Source organism: Chrysemys picta, chromosome 3, assembly GCF_011386835.1.
Source record: "Chrysemys picta bellii isolate R12L10 chromosome 3, ASM1138683v2, whole genome shotgun sequence".
Lineage (NCBI taxonomy): Eukaryota > Metazoa > Chordata > Testudines > Emydidae > Chrysemys > Chrysemys picta.
The window spans coordinates 823,991-846,659 of NC_088793.1; the positions used below are offsets into that span (position 1 = coordinate 823,991).

Consider the following 22,669-nt stretch of genomic DNA (forward strand, 5'->3'; position numbering starts at 1 on the left):
AATTGTCAGCTCGGGATCTCCTCCCAAAGTCAAAGGGCTGCTTCCTGTGTCATCTTAGGTGAGAGAGAGAGAGAACCTGGGGTGTTTGTGCCCCTCACTTTTATAGTCCAGTTACTCTTTGAGATGGATTTTCCCGAGGGTTACCCCTAGATAAAGCTCATTCCAGCTGTGAGGACGGAGACATGGTCTTGAGGTGAAAGAGGTTCCATGTTGTTGTTTGCTAAAATGCAGATTGATCTGTTCCTGCCCCCCTTTGTTGCCAAAGACTGGCCACTTGACCAGTGATTGCCAATCACTTTGACGACTGCTGGCTAGAGGCATCAGCTTGTCCTGTGTCTTTGAGAAACCGGTTTACCCCCTGCCCAGACTGGTCTGGTAAACACATTGTAGCTATAATTTCAGCTTATGTTCATAACTCTTAATACAGATTCCGTACATACGTTCCCCAAGAATATTGATGATCAATGTGTTACTAGTTTTTAAATGATACCTAACAAGACACATTTTTCACAAAGATTATTATAGTAATGTGTAGGATATGAATACAGGTCCAGTCAAGTGACACACGCCTCATGTCTCCTACTCTGCCAACAGAATAGTGTTAACCCTTTGTCACGCACTGGGTAGGAAAGCAAAGTACAGGGGGAAATTGAGGCACACACAGGCTCCATAAAAATATTACAGAAAATTCCCACTTCATCACAGCCCTTCCTCTTCCCCACCTAAAGTGTCTGTTGCTCTCAGCTGACTTGCACCTTCTACTGGCTAGGCCTTCAACCGCCAGCCCCTGCGGCTCATGTAGTTATGAGCCCTCCAGCCCCTGGTGCTTCTCAGCTGGAGAGAGATCAGGCGAGAGAGACAAGTTCCTGGGAGTAGGGAGTTGGGGTGTGGGACTAGTTTCCCCCATAGGCCCACCGACTACAGCACCCTCTGTTGCTGCCCCCCACCACTGGAAACTGGCCAGTCCCCTGTGAATTTATGAAAGCAATGAATGCAATCTTACCCTAATCCCCATCCCCACAGCCTAGTGATCCCAGGACCCTGTTCTGTTCCTGACTCTTCACTATGCTTGTGCCTTTCCCAGTGCCCCTGCAGACCTGGTCACTGCTCCCTGGGAACAGGCACTCTCTGTGCTCTGACACACCCCCTCCCTGGAGGACTCTACCGTACTTTCTTTCTCCCCCCTTTAAGCTCTGGGAGTGCTGGACGTTGTGGGTGGTAGGGGTGCTGAAGGAAAAGATGATGGGCTTGTGGCCAAGGGGTATGGGGGAGGTGAGGGCAGGGATGCTGGGGCTTTGTGGGCAAGAGACACTGGTAGGTTGAGGGATGCTGGCCCTGGGGTACATGGGGGCACTTGTAGAGATTCTGGCGGGAGGGGGTGCTGGTGCAGGAGTGGGTGCAGGCAGGCTGCCTCGTTATTGACCCCCTTGTGTCTCTTGCATACAGGCCCAAGCCGTGACTCTGACTGTGGCTCAGGCCTTCCAGGTGGCGCTAGATCACTGGGAATCAGCACAGGCAGGTAGGAGAGAACTGTCCCCTGACACCTCTCTCTGACCAGCCCAGGATTCCCCTTAGGCCTGAGCAGGGCTGCTCCCTGCACTTGCTGGGGAAATGCACCACAGCATGAAGAACAGCCTTCTCTGAGCCAGCACTCCTGGGCCCCTCTCGACCCCCACCGAAGTCCCTGGATCTCCGGCAGTGGCAGTTCCCAGCTTGGCTTTAATCATTTAACACTTCCCCCACCTGCTGACTTTAGATGCAGCTCAAAGCCCTGGAGACCCCTGGGAGCCCACATGAAACCTGCCCCTGGGCTGGAGATTCCCAGCCTCCTCCTCCCCCGAGCAGGTTCTAAGGTATCTGCCTCACCTGCCCCCGTGACTCCCAGGCTCTGTCTCTGCGTCTTTCACACTGTTTCAGGCTCTGTGCAGGAACAGTCCCACCCTGAGCGTACCCTGGAGAGCAACAGGCCAGGCAGCACAAGGGAGCCAGCTCCGGTCCCCACGGGGAGCACCCCATTCAAACACCACTTTGAGGTACAGTATATCCAGATCATTGCCCCTGCAAGGTGCAGACTGAGTCCTCCTGGGGCAGCGAAGAGTTTGGCTTGCCCATCCCCACCAGCTGGGCCTGACTCTCCCAGGTATCTTGGAGGCTGGGATTCTGGACATTGGGCATCAGGGAAGGTCAGATGCTGGGAAAAGCAATTCCTCCCCTGCTGTCTCCCCCTGGCTGAGACCCCCCACCTCCTGGCTTGTGCTCTGAGTCCTGAGCCCTCTCACACGCTGGACAGAGCCGAGCAGCGTGGCAGGCTCTGGTGAAGGAGGAGGGTGAGCTCTGTGCTCTGAGTCCTGAGCCCTCTCACACGCTGGACAGAGCCGAGCAGCGTGGCAGGCTCTGGTGAAGGAGGAGGGTGAGCTCTGAGTCCTGAGCCCTCTCACTCGCTGGACAGAGCCGAGCAGCGTGGCAGGCTCTGGTGAAGGAGGAGGGTGAGCTCTGTGCTCTGAGTCCTGAGCCCTCTCACTCGCTGGACAGAGCCGAGCAGCGTGGCAGGCTCTGGTGAAGGAGGAGGGTGAGCTCTGTGCTCTGAGTCCTGAGCCCTCTCACACGCTGGACAGAGCCAAGCAGCCTGGCAGGCTCTGGTGAAGGAGGAGGGTGAGCTCTGTGCTCTGAGTCCCTTTAACTGACTTTCAGGGGCGGGGCAGGGCAGGGGTTTGTTGAGCCGAGCTTGCTGTGGAAGCTGTCATGGGAGGCCCTAGCAGGTCCAGGATTGCAGTCCAGGTGGCAGGGCATATTGAATGGGGTCCCGCAGGGATCAGTTCTGGGTCCGGTTTTGGTCAATATCTTCATCAGTGATTTAGAGAATGGCACAGAGAGTGCACTTAAAAAGTTTGCGGACGATACCAAGCTGGGAGGGGTTGCAAGTGCTTTGGAGGGCAGGATTAAAATTCAAAATGATCTGAACAAACTGGAGAAATGGTCTGAAGTAAATAGGATGAAACTCAATAAGGACAAATGCAAAGTATCCACTTAGGACGGAGGGAAATGACTGCCCAGGAAGGAGTACTGCGGAAAGGGATCTGGGGGTCATAGTGGATCACAAGCTAAATATGAGTAAAGAGTGGAACACTGTTGCAAAAAAAGCAAACCTCATTCTGGGATGTATTAGCAGGAGTATTGGAAGCAAGATAGGAGAAGTAATTCTTCTGCTCTACTCTGCGCTGATTAGGCCTCAACGGGAGTATTATGTCTAGTTCTGGGCGCTACATTTCAGGAAAGATGTGGACAAATTGGAGAAAGTCCAAAGAAGAACAACAAAAATGATTAAAGGTCTAGAAAACATGACCTATGAGGGAAGATTGAAAAAATTGGGTTTGTTTAGTCTAGATAAGAGAAGACTGAGAGGGGACATAACAGTTTTCAAATACATGGAAGGTTGTTACAAGGAGGAGGGAGAAAAATTGTTCTTCTTAACCTCTGAGGATAGGACAAGAAGCAATGATCTCAAATTACAGCAAGGGTGGTTTATGTTGGACATTAGGAAAAACTTCTTAACTTTCAGGGTGGTTAAGCACTGGAATAAATTGCCTAGAGAAGTTGTGGAATCTCCATTGTTGGAAATTGTTAAGAGCAGGTTAGACAAACACCTGTCAGGGATAATACTTAGACCTTCCATGAGGCCAGGGGACTGGACTAGATGACCTCTCGAAGTCCCTTCTAGTCCTACGATTCTATAATCCTATGAGCACCAGGCACCGTTGTGCTCTCTGTGTGTAACGGGCTTCTCTGATGCATGTCTACTAACTCATGCTCCAGTTCAGACTCCAAGTGCAAGTACTCTGTGGTCTCCTGTGGGCACCAAGAGAGCCAGGGCAGGAGTTCTGTGTTCTCTCCCTTCCAAACACCATGGCCCTTCCTTTGTGCCCTAGCCCAAACAATTTCACCACGCACACTTGCAGGCTAAGCCGTGGTTCACAGTGCCAGGACCCTCATTGTGCTGATTCCCAGGAAAAGACCGTGCCCTTTTCAAGTGCAAAGCTTCATGGAATTATTGTCCTGTAGCTTGGGGCATTGGGGCCGTGTGTGGGAGGTGTGGCCGGGGCATCAGGCCTGCATGTAGGAGGTATGGCACGGTCATTGGGGCCATGTTGCTGAGTGGGAGCAGTACCCCAGACAGTCATCTATTGGGATCTAAGCTTTCCTCTTTCTTGGTTTGCCAGGAGGAGGAGGAGGAGGAGGAGGAAGACGATGATCTCAATGAAACCTTTTCTGGGTAGGTGACCATAGGATAGCGGGACCCACCCAAGCCCAGAACTATCCTGAAGTCTGAGGGGGTGGGGCCATTTCCTGCTCTGATTTCTCCTCCCTGTGAAGATGTCAGGTCTGCGTCCTGCTCCAGCCTGTTCCAGGGGTGCTGTTAGCTTTACGGGCATAGTCAGATGTCGAAGCGGAACTGCATTGAAACAAACATTTGTGGGGAAGAGGGGTTGTCTCTGTGGCTTCGTCTTCCTTTGGAGAAGTTCCTGGGGAGCAGTGCTGAATGCTAACGCCCCAGAAATTCTACTCCTGGGGGAATTCTGCACCACTGTGCATGCACAGAATTTATGTCCCCCGCAGATTTCTTTGCTTCCCCGCAGAAAAATTACAGCAGTATGTTTCGGGGGCCCAGGACAGCTGGCAGAGAGGTAAATCACTGTGGGGCAGGAGGTGGGACTGGGGAAGACACGGCTGGTGGCTCCTACCCTGCGCCAGGCTCAGCTGCTAGTCTCGGCTGGGCTGGGGAGAACTAGATTTCCTCTTCCCTTGCACAGCATCTGGGGCTGGGTCAGACCCACCCCCAGATTTCTCCCCTGGCTGAAGGAAGCTCTGCAAACTCTCGCCCCCCCCCGCGCCCCATTTCCTGCACCCATCTCTCCTCAGCTGTACAGGGAGCTGCTCCCCCAGCCACCCAACCACTGTGCATCCAGACCCTCCCACCAAACTTCACAGCCCCGCACTCAGAACCCGTTTTCTCCCCCCCCCCTCACCCATGAGCCCCATTCCCCCTACACCTGGACTACTTCGACGAGCCACCCACATCCAGATCCCCACCCAGCCAAGCCCCAACCAGCTGCATCTGGACCCTCCACTGATTTCCCCCACACCCCCTGCCAAGCTCTATTCTGGTTGAGTTTAGAAGGGGGTTCGAGCAGATGATGGAGCAAAGACATGAGGAGGCTGAAGGGAAAAGCTCAGACTTGCAGATGGAAGCAGGACTAAAGAACTCTGAGGGGAGACTGCGGGGTGAGGAAAGTAGACAGTGGAAACATGTGACTAAGAGAACCAGGCAGAGGAAAAGACGAGCTAGTGAAGGAGAAATAGAGCTCAGGAACAGGTTTGCGGAGTTGGAAAATGAAGAAGGGGCACAACAGGTGGTCGCTGAAGGTGAGAGGGCAAGGAAGAAGAGAAGAGCAGCTAGTCCTATAAGAAGAGGGGACGAGTCAATGGAGATAACAACACCAAATATGAGCCCCAGGAGGATACGGGATGGGTTGCGGAGGATTGCAAGGGAGAATAGGAATCGAGAGGACTTGCAGCCAGAGGGAACAGGGGATAGACCGGAGAATTGCACCATCACCAGGAAAAGGCAGGTCTACATGATTGGGGACTCCTTACTGAGAAGAATAGACAGGCCTGTAACCAGAGCTGATGCAGAGAACAGAAGGGCGTGCTGTCTGCTGGGTGCTAAGATACAGGATGTGAACCTGAGGCTGAAAAGGATCCTAACAGGAGCGGGAAAGAATCCACTGATTGTCCTGCATGTGGGAACAAATGATACGGCTAGATTCTTGCTGGAATGTATCAAGGGAGACTATGCCAGGCTGGGGAAGATGCTTAAGGAAATCGAGGCTCAGGTGATCTTCAGTGGGATTCTGCCTGCTCCTAGAGAAGGGCAACAAAGGTGTGACAAGATTATGGTCATCAACAGATGGCTCAGGCAGTGGTGCTAATAAGGAGGGCTTTGGGATGTATGGCCACTGGGAGGCATTCATGGACAGAGGACTGTTCTCTTGGGATGGACTTCACCTGAGTAGGGACAGAAATAGACTTCTAGATGGAGGCTGGCACAACTGATTAAAAGAGCTTTAAACTAGGAATTTGGGGGAGATGGTTGGGAGATGTCCAGGTAATCTCCACGCCAGATTTTAACATTGAGAGGGAAGAAAACAAAGAGAGGATACAGCCGTGGGTCGGAGAATGGACATATGGAGGAAGGGTAGTGTAGATACCAGTCTCATAGGTGATACTGGCAGTAGAATGTCTGGGCCTAATTGGATAAAGAATGTGAGTGAAGCCAAACAGCAATGCGAGGAGCCTAGGTAACAAAATGGAGGAACTAGAGTTACTGATACAGGAAGTGAAACCAGATATTATAGGGATAACAGAAGCATGGTGGAATAGTAGTCATGACTGGAGTACAGCTATTGAAGGCTATGTGCTGTTTAGGAAAGACAGAAATAAAGGCAAAGGTGGTGGAGTAGCATTGTATATCAATGATGAGGTAGACAGTAAAGAAATAAGAAGTGATGGAATGGATAGGACAGAGTCTGTCTGGGCAAAAATCACATTGGGGAAGCAAGCTACTAGAGCCTCCCCTGGGATAGTGCTTGGGGTGTGCTATAGACCACGAGGATCTGATTTGGATATGGCTAGAGACCTCGTTAATGTTTTAATGAAGTAAATACTAATGGGAATTGTGTGATCATGGGAAACTTTAACTTCTCAGATATAGACTGGAGGACAATAGACTGCTAGTAATAATAATAGGGCTCAGATTTTCCTGGATGCGATAGCTGATGGATTCCTTCACCAAGTAGTTGCTGAACCAAGTAGTGAAGACCTCAAAGAAGAAATAGTTGTAGCGGACAGCCTTGGTTCAAGCAATCATGAGCTAATTCAGTTCCAACTAAATGGAAGGATAAACAAAAATAGATCTGGGACTAGGGTTTTTGATTTTAAAAGGGCTAACTTTAAAAAAAAATTAAGGAAATTTGCTAGGGAAGTGGATTGGACTGAAGAACTTGTGGATCTAAGAGCAGAGGAGGCCTGGAATTACTTCAAGTCAAAGTTGCAGAAACTATCAGAAGCCTGCATCCCAAGAAAGGGGAAAAAATTCATAGGCAGGAGTTGTAGACCAAGCTGGATGAGCAAGCATCTCAGAGAGGTGATTAAGAAAAAGCAGAAGGCCTACAAGGAGTGGAAGATGGGAGGGATCAGCAAGGAACGCTACCTTATTGAGGTCAGAACATGTAAGAATAAAGTGAGAAAGCCCAAAAGCCATGTAGAGTTGGACCTTGCAATGGGAATTAAAACCAATAGTAAAAGGTTCTATAGCCCAATAAATAAGAAAACAAAGAAAGAAGAAGTGGGACCACTAAACACTGAGGCTGGAGTGGAGGTTAAGGATAATCTAGGCATGGCCCAATATCTAAACAAATACTTTGCTAATGAGCAGCTAATGAGGAGCTTAGGGATAATGACAGGATGACAAATGAGAATGAAGATATGGAGGTAGAAGCCGAACACATCCGAGGTAGAAGCCAAACTCGAACATCTTAATGGGACTAAATCAGGGGGCCCAGATAATCTTCATCCAAGAATATTAAAGGAACTGGCACATGAAATTGCAAGCCAATTAGCAAGAATTTGTATTGAATCGGTAAACTCAGGGGTTGTACCGTATGACTGGAGAATTGCTAACATAGTTCCTATTTTTAAGAAAGGGAAAAAAAGTGATCTGGGTAACTACAGGCCTGTCAGTTTGACATCTCTAGTATGCAAGGTCTTGGAAAAAACTTTGAAGGAGAAAGTAGTTAAGGACATTGAGGTCAAGGGTAATTGGGACAAAATACAACATGGTTTTACAAAAGGTAGGTCATGCCTGGTGAGTCTTGCCCACATGCTCAGGGTTTAGCTGATCGCCATATTTGGGGTCGGGAAGGAATTTTCCTCCAGGGCAGATTGGCAGAGCCCCTGGGGGTTTTTCGCCTTCCTCTGCAGCATGGGGCACGGGTCACTTGCTGGAGGATTCTCTGCCCCTTGAAGTCTTTAAACCATGATTTGAGGACTTCAGTGGCTCAGACATAGGTTAGGGGTTTGTTGCAGGAGTGGGTGGGTGAGATTCTGTGGTCTGCGTTGTGCAGGAGGTCAGACTAGACGATCATATTGGTCCCTTCTGACCTTAAAGTCTATGACTCTATTCTCCCCACACCCAGACCCCACCCACTGAGCCCCAACCACCTTCCCCTGGACCCCCCTGCAGAGTTCCATTACCAATGCGCCCAGAACTCCCTAACAAGCCCCTGTCCATCCAGATTCCCCCACCCCACCCCACACCTGGACCCCACACTGAGCTGCCCGCACCCAGATTGCCCCACATAGAACCCTCTCAACCCACACCTGGATCCCCCTTACTAAGCCCCTCCACACTTGAGTTCTGCCATACTGAGCCTTCCTGCCCACACCTGGCACAGAGGGGCAGGGCCCTGGGGTGTTTCTGGGGCAGGCCGGGTCCTTGCACTGTAACAGGGTTGGGTGCAGCCTCACTGCTGAGTCCGTGTCCTGGGGGGAGCTGCACAGTGATCTCCCACCTCTGTGCAGCCAGTGGCCGGTGCTCCCCAAGGCCATGCTGGAGCCTCCACATTTTAAAATATTGTGCACAGAATTTTTATATTTTTGGCATGGAATTTTAATTTTTTTGGCGCAGGATGCCCTCGGAGTAAGAGGTGCACTCTTCGGGCAGGGCAGCAGAATTCTCTGCACTATGGGTACTGGGAAAGCTAAAGGAAAGTGAAAGCCGGTGCAGCCAGAGCAGGGCAGGAGCTTGTAAAGAACAGATCTCAACAGGCCACATTGTTCGATTGTTTAAATTAGTCACAGAATGTGCAGTCAGGGAGCCATTCTAGAAGGGGGGGGGAGACCTGCAGTAGGGGCACCCCGAAGGTGGGGAAGAGGGCACTCCTTACATACTATATCTCCAAAACTCTTGCCTGAGATTGTCTTGTCCAGGAACGTGGCTCTGTCGGTGCCCTGAGCCCTGACTGGAGGATTATTAACGCAGCAGAGTTTGTGCATTTGGGGGCCCAGAGATTGCGGTGAGGTCTGGGTTCATATAGAGTCTTCATTAAAGCTCTGCGAGGGATGGGGGTGATATCACATTAATGACACTAGATGGGGAGGAGCCGTGAGACAGAAATAACCTGCCCAGACACCACAGTGACTGGTGCGCAAGGAGATCCTGCAGACCATGTCTGCCGGTGAGTCCTAGATCCCGAGGCCAGAAGGGACCGTTTGGGATCATCTGGTCTGACCTCCTGTATAACACAGGCCAGAGACCTGCCCCACAATAATTTCTTGATTTAGAAATTACCATTGATGGAGAATCCGTCACAAACCTTATAAGAGTGAGGCAGTGCGGTGCCTCATACGATCCCCCCTTTCTCTGGAGGAGAGTAACAAGCCTGGGACTTTTCAGTCTGGCAAAGAGATGACTAAGGGGGGATATAAAATCATGGCTGGTGTGGAGAAAGTGAATAAGGAAGTGTTATTTACTCCTTCACATAACACAAGAACCAGGGGTCACCTAATGAAATTAATAGGCAGCAGGTTTAAAACAACGCACAGTCAACCCATGGAACTTGTTGGCAGGGGATGTTGTGAAGGCCAAAACTATAACGGGGTTCAAATAGAGGAGTTCATGGAGGATAGGTTCATCGATGGCTGTTAGCCAAGATGGTCAGGAGTGCAGCACCATGCTTTGGGTGTCCCTAGTCTTTGATGGCCAGAAACTGGGACTGAATGACAAGGGATGAATCACTCAGACTGCCTGTTCTGTTCACTCCCTCTGGGGCACCCGGCATTGGCCACTGTCGGCAGACAGGACACTGGGCTGGATGGACCTTTGTCTGACCCGGTCTGGCCGAGCGTATGGACTGGGCTCTCTGTGCCAGCTCAGGTAGTGGGCTCTGATGGGGTCACAGCACAGGCAGATCAGCTGCAGTGAACAGCACGTCGCCTTTTCGTCTTATCTGCCTGGGCGAGTGCGTGGGGCTCCCTGCACGTGCCTGAGACTCCCCAGGGGCACATGGACATGTGTATTTGTTGTGCCCATGGCGCTGATGGCCAGATGCCACCGCAGTCCTGTTTCACAGAAGGGTGTAATGTGTGCTCTCTTCTTTGTTCCAAGCTGCACTGAGGAGGGCACTCAAGACACAGCAGGTAAAGGGCTTTCTGTCGTATTTCTTCCCCTCTCTGCTCCCACCCAAGAATTCCCTGTAGAGACATGCTCCAGGGTGCAATGTGGTGGGCCTTGCCAGCAGAGGGTACTCATGGGCCCAACCCAGAAGCCTTCTGCAAGTCCTGCCTGCTAGCTCCCATCCCCCCCCCCCCCCCCCCCCCCGTCTCCTCCCTTGGCCCCATCCCCCCAGCCATCCTCTCTCAGTTCTGGAGATCGTGTCCTTTTGTGTTTCAGACTTTGTGTCTCCGACACCAGGAGGCAGCTCGTCCATCATGCGCTTACCACAGAGCTGGGCCCCACCTGGAGTGCCCCCGACACAGCAGGATGAAATGGGATGGGGGCACTGGAGGCCAAGCACCCACCTGCCCCAAGGGACCTTCCTCTAAGGTTTCCACAGGCGAATGAGGCTTTGTCAGTCTTCCGGTGTTTATATATCACCATAATGGGTTAACCAGTCAGAATCCTCTCTGTGCCTGAGGCTCAGACCAGCTGGCACCTGGAACCTGGACCAAGCAGCATCCCTTCCCCTCACTGTGCCTGAGGCATTGCTCTCCTCTCTGCCCTGTGCCTTTGGACTAACTGGCAGCTCACCCTGCTTTGCTCCTGGGACTTGGCCAGGCAGGTTTCCTTGACTCTGTTGTATGTTCATTTTTGCAGGTACTAGTGAAGCTGCCCTGCCGACAACCTCTGGGCTTCCCCCAATTAGGCTCAGCCCAGGCAGTGGTAGGGCTGGCTTCCCACACCCCCGGCCTGCTCTGTGCCACCACCCAGCCCTGCAGGGACTTCCACCAGAGGGTGAAAGGGAGTGCAGCATCCATGGCCTGCCTACTCCTCAGCCTATCCATGGAGCGTGCCAGTAATGGTCAATTGGAATTGGTGGGATGGGGCCACCCAGCCCTGTGAGCCCGGAACAGCTCCTTGTGCTCCCCTTTGCACTGGCTGGGCTCAACCCCATGACCAAGGGTGCTGCTTGTTCCCAGTACTGACTGGGCTGGCTACTCAATTAAGGCCTTTCCCTCCTCTGCTGTCTGGTTCCGGGGCACAGCTGTGTCAGGGCTTTGGCCTCATCCCTGTTGGGTAAATGCAGCATGCTAGAAAACGTGTTAGCCAGCAAACTGCTGAGCACCACTCGGCACCCGGCATGTGCAGGGCAGTTGTGTTCCATGTTGTGTTCCTGAGCATGCCTGCCCCATGCACATAGGTGCTCACCACTGTTAGCTGGGTGTGTGCTCCCAGGCATGCTGTGTGTGTGGTGGGGCTCACTGCTGTTAGTGTGTCTGAGAGTGCACCCCTAGCTGAGTCCAGAGCATTGTTCAGGTTTCTCTGGCTCACACGTTTTCTTGCTTGCCGTGTTTGCTCTGTGTAGAAGAGACCCATAGCTCCGGTCTTTCCCATCGCTGTAGCTGAAGCATGGAAGTGTGAACTGAAGGACTGTGGATGATGTCCCCTGCAAGCCCTCTGTCCTTCCTGCCTCTCTCCTTGGGATAAGGGTCAGCAGATTCCTGCTTCTTAAGGCCAGGAGGGAGTGCGCTGAGCATCTGATCTAACCTCCAGCCTAGCCAGGCCAGAGGATGCTGCCCACAGAGTCAGGCAGTGGAGGAAGGGGGTTATTCTCTCCTCTGTAGGTGTCGCACCCCTTTGCTGGTAGTCCCAGAGAACCCATTGCTTGTAGCCCAGAGAGGGCACAAAACCACGGGCTCTGCTTGTCTGTGGAATGGAGGTCCCCACAGATCTGACACCTGCAGCCCCACACCCTCTCACTGTCATGTGGTGAAATCACTGGTTTTTAAAGGAAAATGCTACCTTTGTAGAGTGCGATAAAATGAGTTTTTTAACATTGTAAGCTTGACTCTGTCCTTGTGGCCTCTGGCATAGATTTCCCAGGTCCCTCTGAGTTTGGGAGGGGAAGGGTTACTGAGGAAGCAGGCCAGTGGCTCTTCACGCCCCTTGCTACCCGCTTGGTTTGGTTTTTAAACCTTCAGCCCTGCCCCTTGTCAGGAAGCTCCCTGCCCTGCTGCCTGAGTAATGGTGATACCGTTAGTAGATGATGACACGTCACCCTGGGGTGAAGACAATCAAGGAGAATAAGGCAGCAGAAAGTCCCTGCCCTCAGCCATACCACTAGGCACCAGCTCTCTGAGATGATGCTAAGGAGTGGCAGGTCCCCATACCTCTTGTGTGTGATCTGTCCACCCCAGCTCCATGACTCTGAAAGCAAAGGCCATAAGCCTTGGTCAAACTGCCTAGTCCCAGATAGCAAGGGGGCAAGTGATCCCTACCAGCAGGGGCTTCTGGGGACAGTGGGATGTCCACGGTCCACCCCCCACACTCGTCTCATTAAGTGAGGTCCCTTTAGGAACACTGGCTAAAGCCCCCTCCCTCTGCTTGCACTTGGTATAACCTGGTGTGCATGCCCCTTTGTCCCAGCAGGAGAGTCTAAGCCCTTCCATCCCCTCTGCCAGCTGGTGTCTCCTTCAGCATTCCCCTCCCAACACGCAGATGGGGGCAGCCCTGCTCCTGACCCAGGGGAACAGCCTGCACAAGTTTCTCTTCTCTGTGCTCTGCATCCTGCATCTTGTGCCTCTTGCAGCCATTTTCTGAGACCCCATCCTGGGAGCAAACGAGGCCTTTGCTGTCCCTCTTCAGCTGCCAGCCCCATTTCTCTGTCAAACTACTGTTCTACCATGTGCAGGTGGTCTGGCAGCCCCAACCAGTGCCATGGAGCTGCAAAGATGGAGGGCCAGTTCTCCCACTACAAGGCCCTGTAGAGCAATGGGATCATGGGTGGGGGCAATGGGTGAATCACCTTCCCCAATAGGGACTCCTGGCACCAACCTTGGCAGCAGCTTCCAGTAGGGACCCAGCCTGGGCTGATGTCCTGTGCAAGGGAATGCTGGGTAGGATGGGATAGCAAGTGCTACGCTAGCTAGGAATCACCAGCACTCTTTGATCTGGCAGATAACACAGAACAGCAGAGGGTGGGCTGCCAGCTTCTTGGGCATGTATGCGAGAGTGAGCCTGCATGCAACAGGGTGGGGGGTGAGAGAGATCCCCTCTCTACATGGGACTCAGCCAGGAACAGCATTGTCGCTGGGCTCCAGCCATCAGCAGAGACCCCCAGGCAGCAGTTCTGGTCACTGCCCACGCTGGCTGGAGAGAAGCAGAGAGGCCATCTCCCTGATGGGCATGGACAGATGGTGGAGGGCCTGCTCCCCAAAGGGAGAAGTATGCTGGCTCCAGAACTGCCCTGCCCCCGGGAACAGGTCTGTACAAAGGTGGCTGGTGGGAGCATGAGGCTCCCTAGCTCCTGGGGAAGGGGAGGCCTTTCTTCTTTCAGGAGCCAGCAATTGGGGAGCTGAAGAAAAACCCAGCAGCAGAGCCAGTGGGACTCCCATTCCTCAGCTCCAGTACAACCCCTGCGGTCCCCCATTTTGCCATTGTCACTGCCCTGCATCAAAATCTGTCTCTCCTCTGTTCCCCCTGCCCAGCTCTCCAGCACCGTCTCATCCTGTGCTAGTGGGTCTGTCCCTCAGCCGTGGCAGCTGGCTCCCAAGCACTATGCACACACTGGACTAGCCACCACAGTGACCCTTCTGTCTTTGAGCCAGAGACTTTTATTGAAAAGACCCTGCTGCAGGGAGCCACTTGCCCTGCCCCCTGGTATTCCCATGGCAGGAGCTAAGCAGCACTTGGAGGGAAGAGTCTGAAATTGTTTTGCTTGAAGATAAGTTCCTGGAAGACGCTGGATCCTGCGATTCTCATCAAGCCTGGGGCTGCACAGACAGCCTCCCGGCCCCGGGGGAGCAGGCTACAACCTGTCATTCCTCCAGTGGAGGCTGTTCTGTTCTCTTCTGATGGAGGAAGGCATATGTGGGGGAGAGGGGCTGGGGTTGGTTTGGCCTCAGCTTTTAGTTAGGAGCAATGCTGGTTCCAAATGACACAATTCAGTCCACGGTGATGCCACATGGACCCTGGAGTTTGGGTGTTAACAGGAGATGTTCAGCTTTAACCACCCCTGGGTACTCCTCTGTCCTGAACGCTTCCCTGGCTGATGGGCAGTGAGCGGTGCAGACACCCTGCTGGACAACCTGTTTTGTCCATACAGGACAAGAACTTGGTGGGTTTCATTGGTGTTTCTGAGTTGCTTGGGTCAGCTCCTTTCCAGCAGAAGGTCCTAGTGGAATAAGCACCGCCCTCTCCCATGGGACCCTGGGCCAGGGGGTGCTGCCTGCTCTGGGGGGAAGGAGTAACAGCTGGCACCATAGGAGCAGTGGGGACTACAGCCCCATCGGACTGGAAGTGTCTCCCCTACATGAGACTGGGGCACAGGCATGGATTCAAGCTATAAAGACCTGCTGAGCCTGGGTCTGTGAGCACCCTGGGGTGGGGTAGTGCCATGATGACACTACAGAACTCAGGCTTAGAATCCTGCGCACCAGGCCCCCGTTGGCAGAGAGATCCCAGGTGGCCTGCTGCCCACCCCAGGAGTGCGTCACTGGAACTAGGCCATGGCAGTGCCCGAGGCAGTCATGGGAGGCTGCAAAGGGTTGCCGTGGCGGCCATGGGGTAGGGCGGGAGAACTCTGCCCAGGTTCAGGCTGATGATATGATGAGGGTGGGCTGGAGTAGCACATTTCCTAGGGGGAATGGCGCCCTGCACAGACTCTGACACCATTGCCTCCTACAGAGTAGGCGCTGTGTGTCTGGGAAGCCCTGGGACAGCCTCTCTCCAGCAGCAGCATCTCCCTAGGGATGGAGACCAACCCCTTCTAGGCCATGCACTGGTGTGTAAAGGAACCATCCCCTCACACACGCCATAGGGACCCAACATAAAACCAGGCTGCAATCGGGGCAGGACCTGCTGTGAGGCCTTCCATGCCAGGCTTAAAAACAGGAAAGAGCAGTAGGATAGAGCTGGGGCAGGCCCTATGGTGAGGCCTTGGCAGAGTGAAAGGTCTGGGGGCAGGGCCCTGTGGTGAGGCCTTTGCCCTGCAGGGGTCAGAGTGAGGGGTCGGGGCAGGCCCTACGATAAGGTCTTTGCCCTGCAGAGGGCAGAGTGAGGGGTTGGGGCAGGCCCCATGATAAGGTCTTTGCCCTGCAGGGGGCAGAGTGAGGGGTTTGGGGGCAGGGCCCTGTGGTGAGGCCTTTGCCCTGCAGGGGGCAGAGTAAGGGGGCTGGGGCAGGCCCTACGATAAGGCCTTTGCCCTGCAGGGGGCAGAGTGAGGGGTTTGGGGGCAGGGCCCTGTGGTGAGGCCTTTGCCCTGCAGGGGGCAGAGTAAGGGGGTTGGGCAGGCCCTACGATAAGGTCTTTGCCCTGCAGGGGGCAAAGTGAGGGGCAGGGCCCTGAGCTGAGGCCTTTGACTGATGGGCAGAGGCATATGGGCTGCAGGCAGTTTGCATTGAGGCCTTTGCCCCCCGGGGGCATGGGGATTCAGCATGGTATTCTCTCCCCCGCCGCACCCATTTCTCTGTGGCCTGGGGTTGTTTCCCAGTGGTCCAGACTCCGGCTCCATGTGGCCTGCACCAGGACTGCTGGAAGCCTCCGCGGGAGCCAGAGGCAGAGGAGGAGAGGGCTCAGAGCTACATGTGCTAGATTTCCCTCCCACACCCAGAGCTGAACTGTGACCTGGAGACCGCCCAGGCCATGCAGTTAGCAGGGATATGTTTCTATGGGCACTGGGTACGTCCCTGCCACCCTACAAACTGGGCAGGCGTGAGATGTGATAGGGAGAACTCTCCCCTGCGGCCCCTGTCTCTGCAGCAAGGCCCTGCTCTGCTGTTTGCCGGGCACAGCAGGAAGCAGCATTGGCACTTCCTGGTCTGAGGTCCTCACCTCCCCGCGGTGGTGGCACTCACACTCAGGGAAGGGATGGAAGCTCATCTGAGCTGCCAGTTGCTGAAGTCAGCTCAGTGACCCAGCCAACCTCCTGCCTCCTTGGGCTGGGATTCCATCTCTGGCTGCGTCTGCAGGGCGCATGGGGCCGTCCTGCAAAGCTCCGATCAGTTCTCTTGCCAGCCCTTCCCGAGCTAGCACCTCCACCTCTGTGGGCCCCACAGTCTGGGCTTGCAGGGTTAGGGGGCTGGAAAGTGGGCACTTCTCTGGGACCGTAAACAAACAGAAAATCCCTCTGAGTCTCCAGGCGTGCTGGATGAGAGCTAGACCCCTCCTAGGGCTCTCTGGTAACTGGAGCTATGTCTGCGCCCCGGCTTAGGTCTGGCAATACCTAGGGCTATAACAGCATGAACATGAGGGGACACTGCCATTTACCTAACAGCTGCTGAGTGACAGGGCCATGAGATCCCACGTCCACGACATTATCCCTGCATCAGCAGGAGGCTCCCCCATCCCTTGAAATCCGGATATTGCTGTTTGTTCTTTCGGTGCTGTTCCAGGCTCCCCATTGACTCCTGGGCAGTTACATGATGGGTGTGAGGCTGAGTTCTGCATGCATCATCCAAACGGTCTCCATGCAGATCCCCTCGGGGGGAGAAGGCCTTGGAAGAAGCAGAATTTCTGATAAACAATTCTTTGCATGCTGAGGGTTGCAGGCTGGCAGCCTGGTGGTGTCCTTTTATCCCATGATCTTCCTCGGCTCTGGCAGCATTCCCAGGGCCCTCGGATCCAGAGCTGGACTGTGCTCACACCTCAATGATATTGACAGATAGAGACTTTTTCTACAAGAGAAAAATCAGCATTAAGACCAGATTTTCCCAAACGCTCAGGACCAGATTCCCCCTGGGTTCAGTGCGCCCTGCGCCACAGGGATCCGCTGTGCTGAACTCTTTTGGAGACCTGGTCCCAATCGGGGGTACTGAGCCCTTCTGAGCATTCCACTGAGGTGTCAAGTGAGGGGTGTGCTCCCCTCTTCCACGGGCCCAGTGACAGCATCCCCCCCAGGCCAAGCAGTGGTGGTGTACCCCAGCTGCGGGCGGAGCAGCGGTGCGCACCCCGCCTCCCATGGCCTGGTGCTGTGCTCTGGCTTTAGCCTCTCCTTGAGGTTTCTTTATAAAACTTGAGTCTCAATAGAGACTAAAGCACTTCATGGTGATCTGACTCCCTGCAAGAAATGCAGATAAATGCCATCGTGCCCCCTCCCCCACCCAACCCACTGCCACCATTCCCTTCTGCCCCTGACTGGCACTGCCCCCCTTCCCTCCCCAATAAGGCCAACCCACTGGCACTGTCTCCCCCCCCCCTGCCCCGCACCCCTAAGAAACCCAACTGACCAACACAGAGAAAATAACATTAGGAAAACAAACAAACCCAAATCCCTCCCCAAATGGAGATTTTGCCCCAAACTGAGAGAAGAGCCAGCCACCCCAGTCTCTAAGGACTGGGCGATTTCTGGGAGTTTCAGGTGGAAGATGCTCAGATATGCGGTGATGGGCAGCCGTATGAAACCCTGAGACAGACAGATAACAATTGCTTGTATCACATGGGGATGAAGTTCTTTCCAGGACATTAGTAACCAGGGAGAATGTTAAACAGCAGCTATTAGGGATAAACATTTTAAAATCAGCAGGCTGTGAGAACTGTCACCGAAGAGTAAAAAAGAGTTGGCTGAGGATCTCTGGCTGCTGATGTTCATTGTTAATAACTCTCGGACCACTAGAGAAATGCCAAGTGACTGGAAGAGCCCTAGTGTTGTGCCAATACTCAAAAAGGGCAAGCAGGATGATGTGGATAACTATAGGTCAGTCAACCTGATATCAATCCCAAGAGATTAATGGATAAGCTGATATGGGGTCATATGGACTGTGTCATACAGGAGGTCAGACTAGATGATCACAAGTGGTCCCTTCTGGCCTTGTAATCAAAGAAGAATGAGTATCTGAGGGAGCAGGCAGTGTGCTTGTGGCTGGAGGTGGCGATTATCACCCCCTAACATCACAGAATCTCAGGGTTGGAAGGGACCTCAGGAGGTGATCTAGTCCAACCCCCTGCTCAAAGCAGGACCAATCCCCAACTAAATCATCCCAGCCAGGGCTTTGTCAAGCCTGACCTTAAAAACCTCTAAGGAAGGAGATTCCACCACCTCCCTAGGTAACCCATTCCAGTGCTTCACCACCCTCCTAGTGAAAAAGTGTTTCCTAATATCTAACCTAAACCTCCCCCACTGCAACTTGAGACCATTGCTCCTTGTTCTGTCATCTGCCACCACTGAGAACAGCCGAGCTCCATCCTCTTTGGAACCCCCCTTCAGGTAGTTGAAGGCTGCTATCAAATCCCCCCTCACTCATCTCTTCTGGAGACTAAACAATCCCAGTTCCCTCAGCCTCTCCTCATAAGTCATGTGCTCCAGCCCCCCAATCATTTTTGTTGCCCTCCGCTGGACTCTCTCCAATTTTTCCACATCCTTCTTGTAGTGTGGGGCCTCTGGTTACAGAGCCATGTGCCTGCCACACTGTTCTTGGCTAAAATTCATTAAACAAACAACAGAACTGGCAGCCTCAAAGGATCCCTGGTACCCCACATTTATTATTACTGGGGTTAACTCCAAAACGCCATGGAGGTCGGGGCTCCCTTCCACTGGCTGCTGCCCACGACTATACTAAGAGACAGTCCCTGCCCCAAACTGCTTCTTGTCTTAAGAAATCTGAGGTCTCTTACCACATGATCACCCCCAGTGCCTCGCACACACAGACCCCATCCCCATCTCCCAGTGCCTCGTACATCCAGACCCCATCCCCCAGTGCCTCGCACACACAGACCCCATCCCCATCTCCCAGTGCCTCACACATCCAGTCCCCATACCCCAGTGCCTCGCACACACAGACCCATCCCCCATCTCCCAGTGCCTCACACACCCAGACCCCATCTCCCATCCCCCAGTGCTTCATGCACACACCCCATCACCCAGTGCCTCGCACACACAGGCCCCATCCCCATCACCCAGTGCCTCGCACATCCAGACCCCATCCCCACCTCCAGTGCTTCATACACACACCCCATCACCCAGTGCCTCGCACACACAGGCCCCATCCCCATCTCCCAGTGCCTCGCACACACAGACCCCATCCCCATCTCCCAGTGCCTCACACATCCAGTCCCCATACCCCAGTGCCTCGCACACACAGACCCCATCCCCCATCTCCCAGTGCCTCACACACCCAGACCCCATCTCCCATCCCCCAGTGCTTCATACACACACCCCATCACCCAGTGCCTCGCACACACAGGCCCCATCCCCATATCCCAGTGCCTTGCCCACCAGACCTCATCCCCCAGTCTCTCGCACACACACACACACCATCACCCAGTGCCTCACACACACAGATTCCATCCCCCATCCCCCAGTGCCTCGCACACACAGACCCCATCCCTCAGTAACCTGCTCCCCCCGTTACCTTGCTGCGCAGTAGCCCCCCTGTGGGTCGCTCCGGCGTGCTGTGCTCTGAGGACGGCTTGGTCTTTTCCTTGTTGTTGTTGGAGTCGTTGTCCTTGATAATGTCATACTGTCTGCAGAAGAGTGCAATCACCGCTACAGAGAGAGACAGACGTGGTTTGAGGGGGTGTCCCCAACACCACCACCCGCCCACAACACCACCCCAAATACCACCTTTCTCCAACAATGCCACCACATCTCCCTCAACACCACCCCCACCCCACAACACCACACCTCTCCACAATACCACCAGCACCTCACCTTTCCCCACAACACCTCTTCCTCGCAACACCCCCAACTCCACTCCCTGCCCACAACACCATCCCAAATACCACCTTCTTCCAACAACACCATCCCCCCAACACCGTGCCCTTCCTGCAACTCACTGTCTCCAACACCACCCCCCTGGAAGTACCCCAACACCATACCCCTTCCCACAACTCCCCCCTAAAGTATTTTCCAGAAAGGCAGCATGGCTTGATTTTAAGACATCAAGAGATGAGACTCCACCACTTCCTTGAGAGTTTGTCCCAGTGGCTCATCGCCCTCACCGTTAAACATTTGTGCCTAATTTCTCCTTTGAATTTGTCTGGCTTTATTGGTTCTTATTTGCCTTTTACTGGTAGACCAAAGAGCCCATTAGTACTGAGGGTTTTCTCCCTACCAAGTTAATTCACCTCATAATCTTCTTTTTCATAACTAAACAGATTGGGCCCTTTAAGTCTCTCACTCGTTTTCTCCAGCCTTTGAATAATTTGGTGGCTATTTTCTGCATGTTCTCCAATTTTTCAACATCCTGTTTAAAATGTGGACACCAGGACTGGCCGCGGTATCCAGTATCAGTCTCATCACTACCGTGTGCAGAGGAAAAAGAGAAAAGAAAAAAATCGCAACAAAATCTCATTTAATCAAAAAAGCTAAAATTGTAGAAAGAAAAACATTGTTCACAGAGGTTTGGTTTCCTTCATAAAGCCTCTGCCATCAAAAATCCATTTTGATTAAAACTTTTGCCTAGCTCTAGTGTTGCCCCCTACCTTGCCCCCATTAGACCTCCCCAGGGCCGGCTCCAGCTTTTTTGCCGCCCCCAAGTGGCGAAGAGGTGAAAAAAAAAAAAAAAAAGCCGCGATCGGGGGCACTTTGGCGGCTGCTTTACCGCGCCGTTTCATTCTTCGGCGGCTGCTTTACCGCGCCGTTTCGTTCTTCGGCGGCTGCTTTACCGCGCCGTTTCATTCTTCGGCGGCTGCTTTACCGCGCCGTTTCGTTCTTCGGCGGCTGCTTTACCGCGCCGTTTCGTTCTTCGGCGGCTGCATTACCGCGCCGTTTCATTCTTCGGCGGCTGCTTTACCGCGCCGTTTCATTCTTCGGCGGCTGCATTACCGCGCCGTTTCATTCTTCGGCGGCTGCTTTACCGCGCCGTTTCATTCTTCGGCGGCTGCTTTACCGCGCCGTTTCATTCTTCGGCGGCTGCATTACCGCGCCGTTTCATTCTTCGGCGGCTGCTTTACCGTGCCGTTTCATTCTTCGGCGGCTGCTTTACCGCGCCGCTTCATTCTTCGGCGGCTGCTTTACCGCGCCGTTTCATTCTTCGGCGGCTGCATTACCGCGCCGTTTCATTCTTCGGCGGCAATTCGGCAGCAGGTCCTTCCCTCCAACGGGGACTGAGGGACCCGCCGCCTCTTTCCATTGGCCGCCCCAAGCACCTGCTTCCTTCGCTGGTGCCTGGAGCCGGCCCTGGACCTCACACCCCTGCAAAATGCCAGTTGTCCATTGGAATAACTGACCGAGGGGAGTGGTGAATTCTCCTTTGCTTGGAGTCTTTAGATGAAGACTGGGTGTGCTTTTAATAGCTCAGCAATTGCTCCACGGGAAGTAATGGGCTGGCTGCAGAAATCACTGGGGCAGGTTCTCTAGCTTGTGTTATGCAGGTCAGACTAGATGATCATGAGAGTCCCTTCTGGCCTCGGAATCTGGGAATCTCATGTTGCCTGTGTAGGCTGCCCCAAAGAGCCCTCTCCCTCTTAGCCGTCTCGTGGATTAAGTAGGTTGGGCTTCTGGAGTCTTTCACGCTGAGGCACGTTTTCCAGGCTTCAAACAGGCTGGCAGCCCTGCAGCTGGGAGCGGGTCGCCCAGCCCGGGTGAACAGACTTTCGTTAGCGGGGCTGGAGCTAAAAATAGCGGTGTGGCCATTGCAGCCCAGTGGCAGCCTGGACTCCAAAGCCCACTCAAGCCCTGGATCTGAGCTCTGGTGTCCAGCCGGAATCTCTCCTGCTGCTGCACTGGCCACACTGCTATTGTTAGCATTAGCTCCAGCCTCCAAGCGTGCGTCTGCGAACTCACGCCCAGCTGTAGTGTACACAGACCCACACTGTTCGTGTAACTCTCTTCGGAACCCTTTCCAGCTGGTGGCAATCTTTTTTGGACGGTAGGCCCAGAACTGGGCACAGTATCTAGCAGTGGTCCCACAAGGCAAAGCGAAGAGGAAATAACACCTCCTTACTCTTGCTTATACATCCAAGGATCACCAGAATCCTCTTAGCTACAGCACCATGCAGGGAACTCAGATTCAGTTGGTTATCTGTGATCAGGGTCAATTGACTTTCACCAAGTCCAACCCCCCGCGCTGTGACAGGACCAAGTAAACCTAGACTGTCCCTGACAGGGGTTTGTCCAACCTGCTCCTAAAAATCTCCCATGATGGGGATTCCACAACCTCCCCTGGAAGCTTGTTCCAGAGCTTAACTATCCTTAGAGTTAGAAAGTTTTTCCTAAAACCTAATCTAAATCTCCCTTGCTGCAGACTAAGTTCATTATTCTTGTCCCACCTTCAGGTCTCAAGTGTAAGCTTGAAAGTTTGTCTCTCTTACCAACAGACATGGATCCAATAAAAGATATTACTTCTGACGAAGCGGGTATTCACCCACGAAAGCTTATGCTCCAATACCTCTGTTAGTCTATAAGGTGCCACAGGACTCTTTGTCGCTTTTTACAGATCCAGACTAACACAGCTACCC

The 22,669-nt window shown here is 53.4% G+C and overlaps 2 protein-coding genes across 11 annotated transcripts in view; one reads left to right on the top strand and one right to left on the bottom strand.

The window, feature by feature from the left end:
• Positions 1-12,116, top strand: part of LOC101934514 (low density lipoprotein receptor adapter protein 1-like) — a 30,793-nt gene extending 18,677 nt beyond the window's left edge. For 2 of the 8 annotated variants that reach the window (XM_005293609.4, XM_005293611.4), the window contains 5 exons: positions 1,447-1,519; positions 1,918-2,033; positions 4,218-4,270; positions 10,223-10,254; positions 10,508-12,116. In XM_005293609.4, coding sequence (XP_005293666.1) covers positions 1,447-1,519; positions 1,918-2,033; positions 4,218-4,270; positions 10,223-10,254; positions 10,508-10,659 — 426 coding nt within the window. In that variant the 3' untranslated portion in view covers positions 10,660-12,116. The remainder of the gene's footprint in view (positions 1-1,446; positions 1,520-1,917; positions 2,034-4,217; positions 4,271-10,222; positions 10,255-10,507) is intronic. The other 6 variants (XM_065590023.1, XM_042840136.2, XM_024112937.3 and 3 more) reach the window with 6 other exon arrangements.
• A 4,253-nt stretch (positions 12,117-16,369) lies between these two features.
• The window catches only part of FNDC4 (fibronectin type III domain containing 4), a 41,409-nt gene continuing 35,109 nt past the window's right edge, over positions 16,370-22,669 (bottom strand). The window contains exons 6-7 of one of the 3 annotated variants that reach the window (XM_065590028.1): positions 19,621-19,754; positions 16,370-16,947 (exon numbers count right to left, since the gene is read on the bottom strand). In XM_065590028.1, the coding sequence (XP_065446100.1) occupies positions 16,912-16,947; positions 19,621-19,754 (170 nt within the window). In that variant the 3' untranslated portion in view covers positions 16,370-16,911. The remainder of the gene's footprint in view (positions 16,948-19,620; positions 19,755-22,669) is intronic. The other 2 variants (XM_065590027.1, XM_065590026.1) reach the window with 2 other exon arrangements.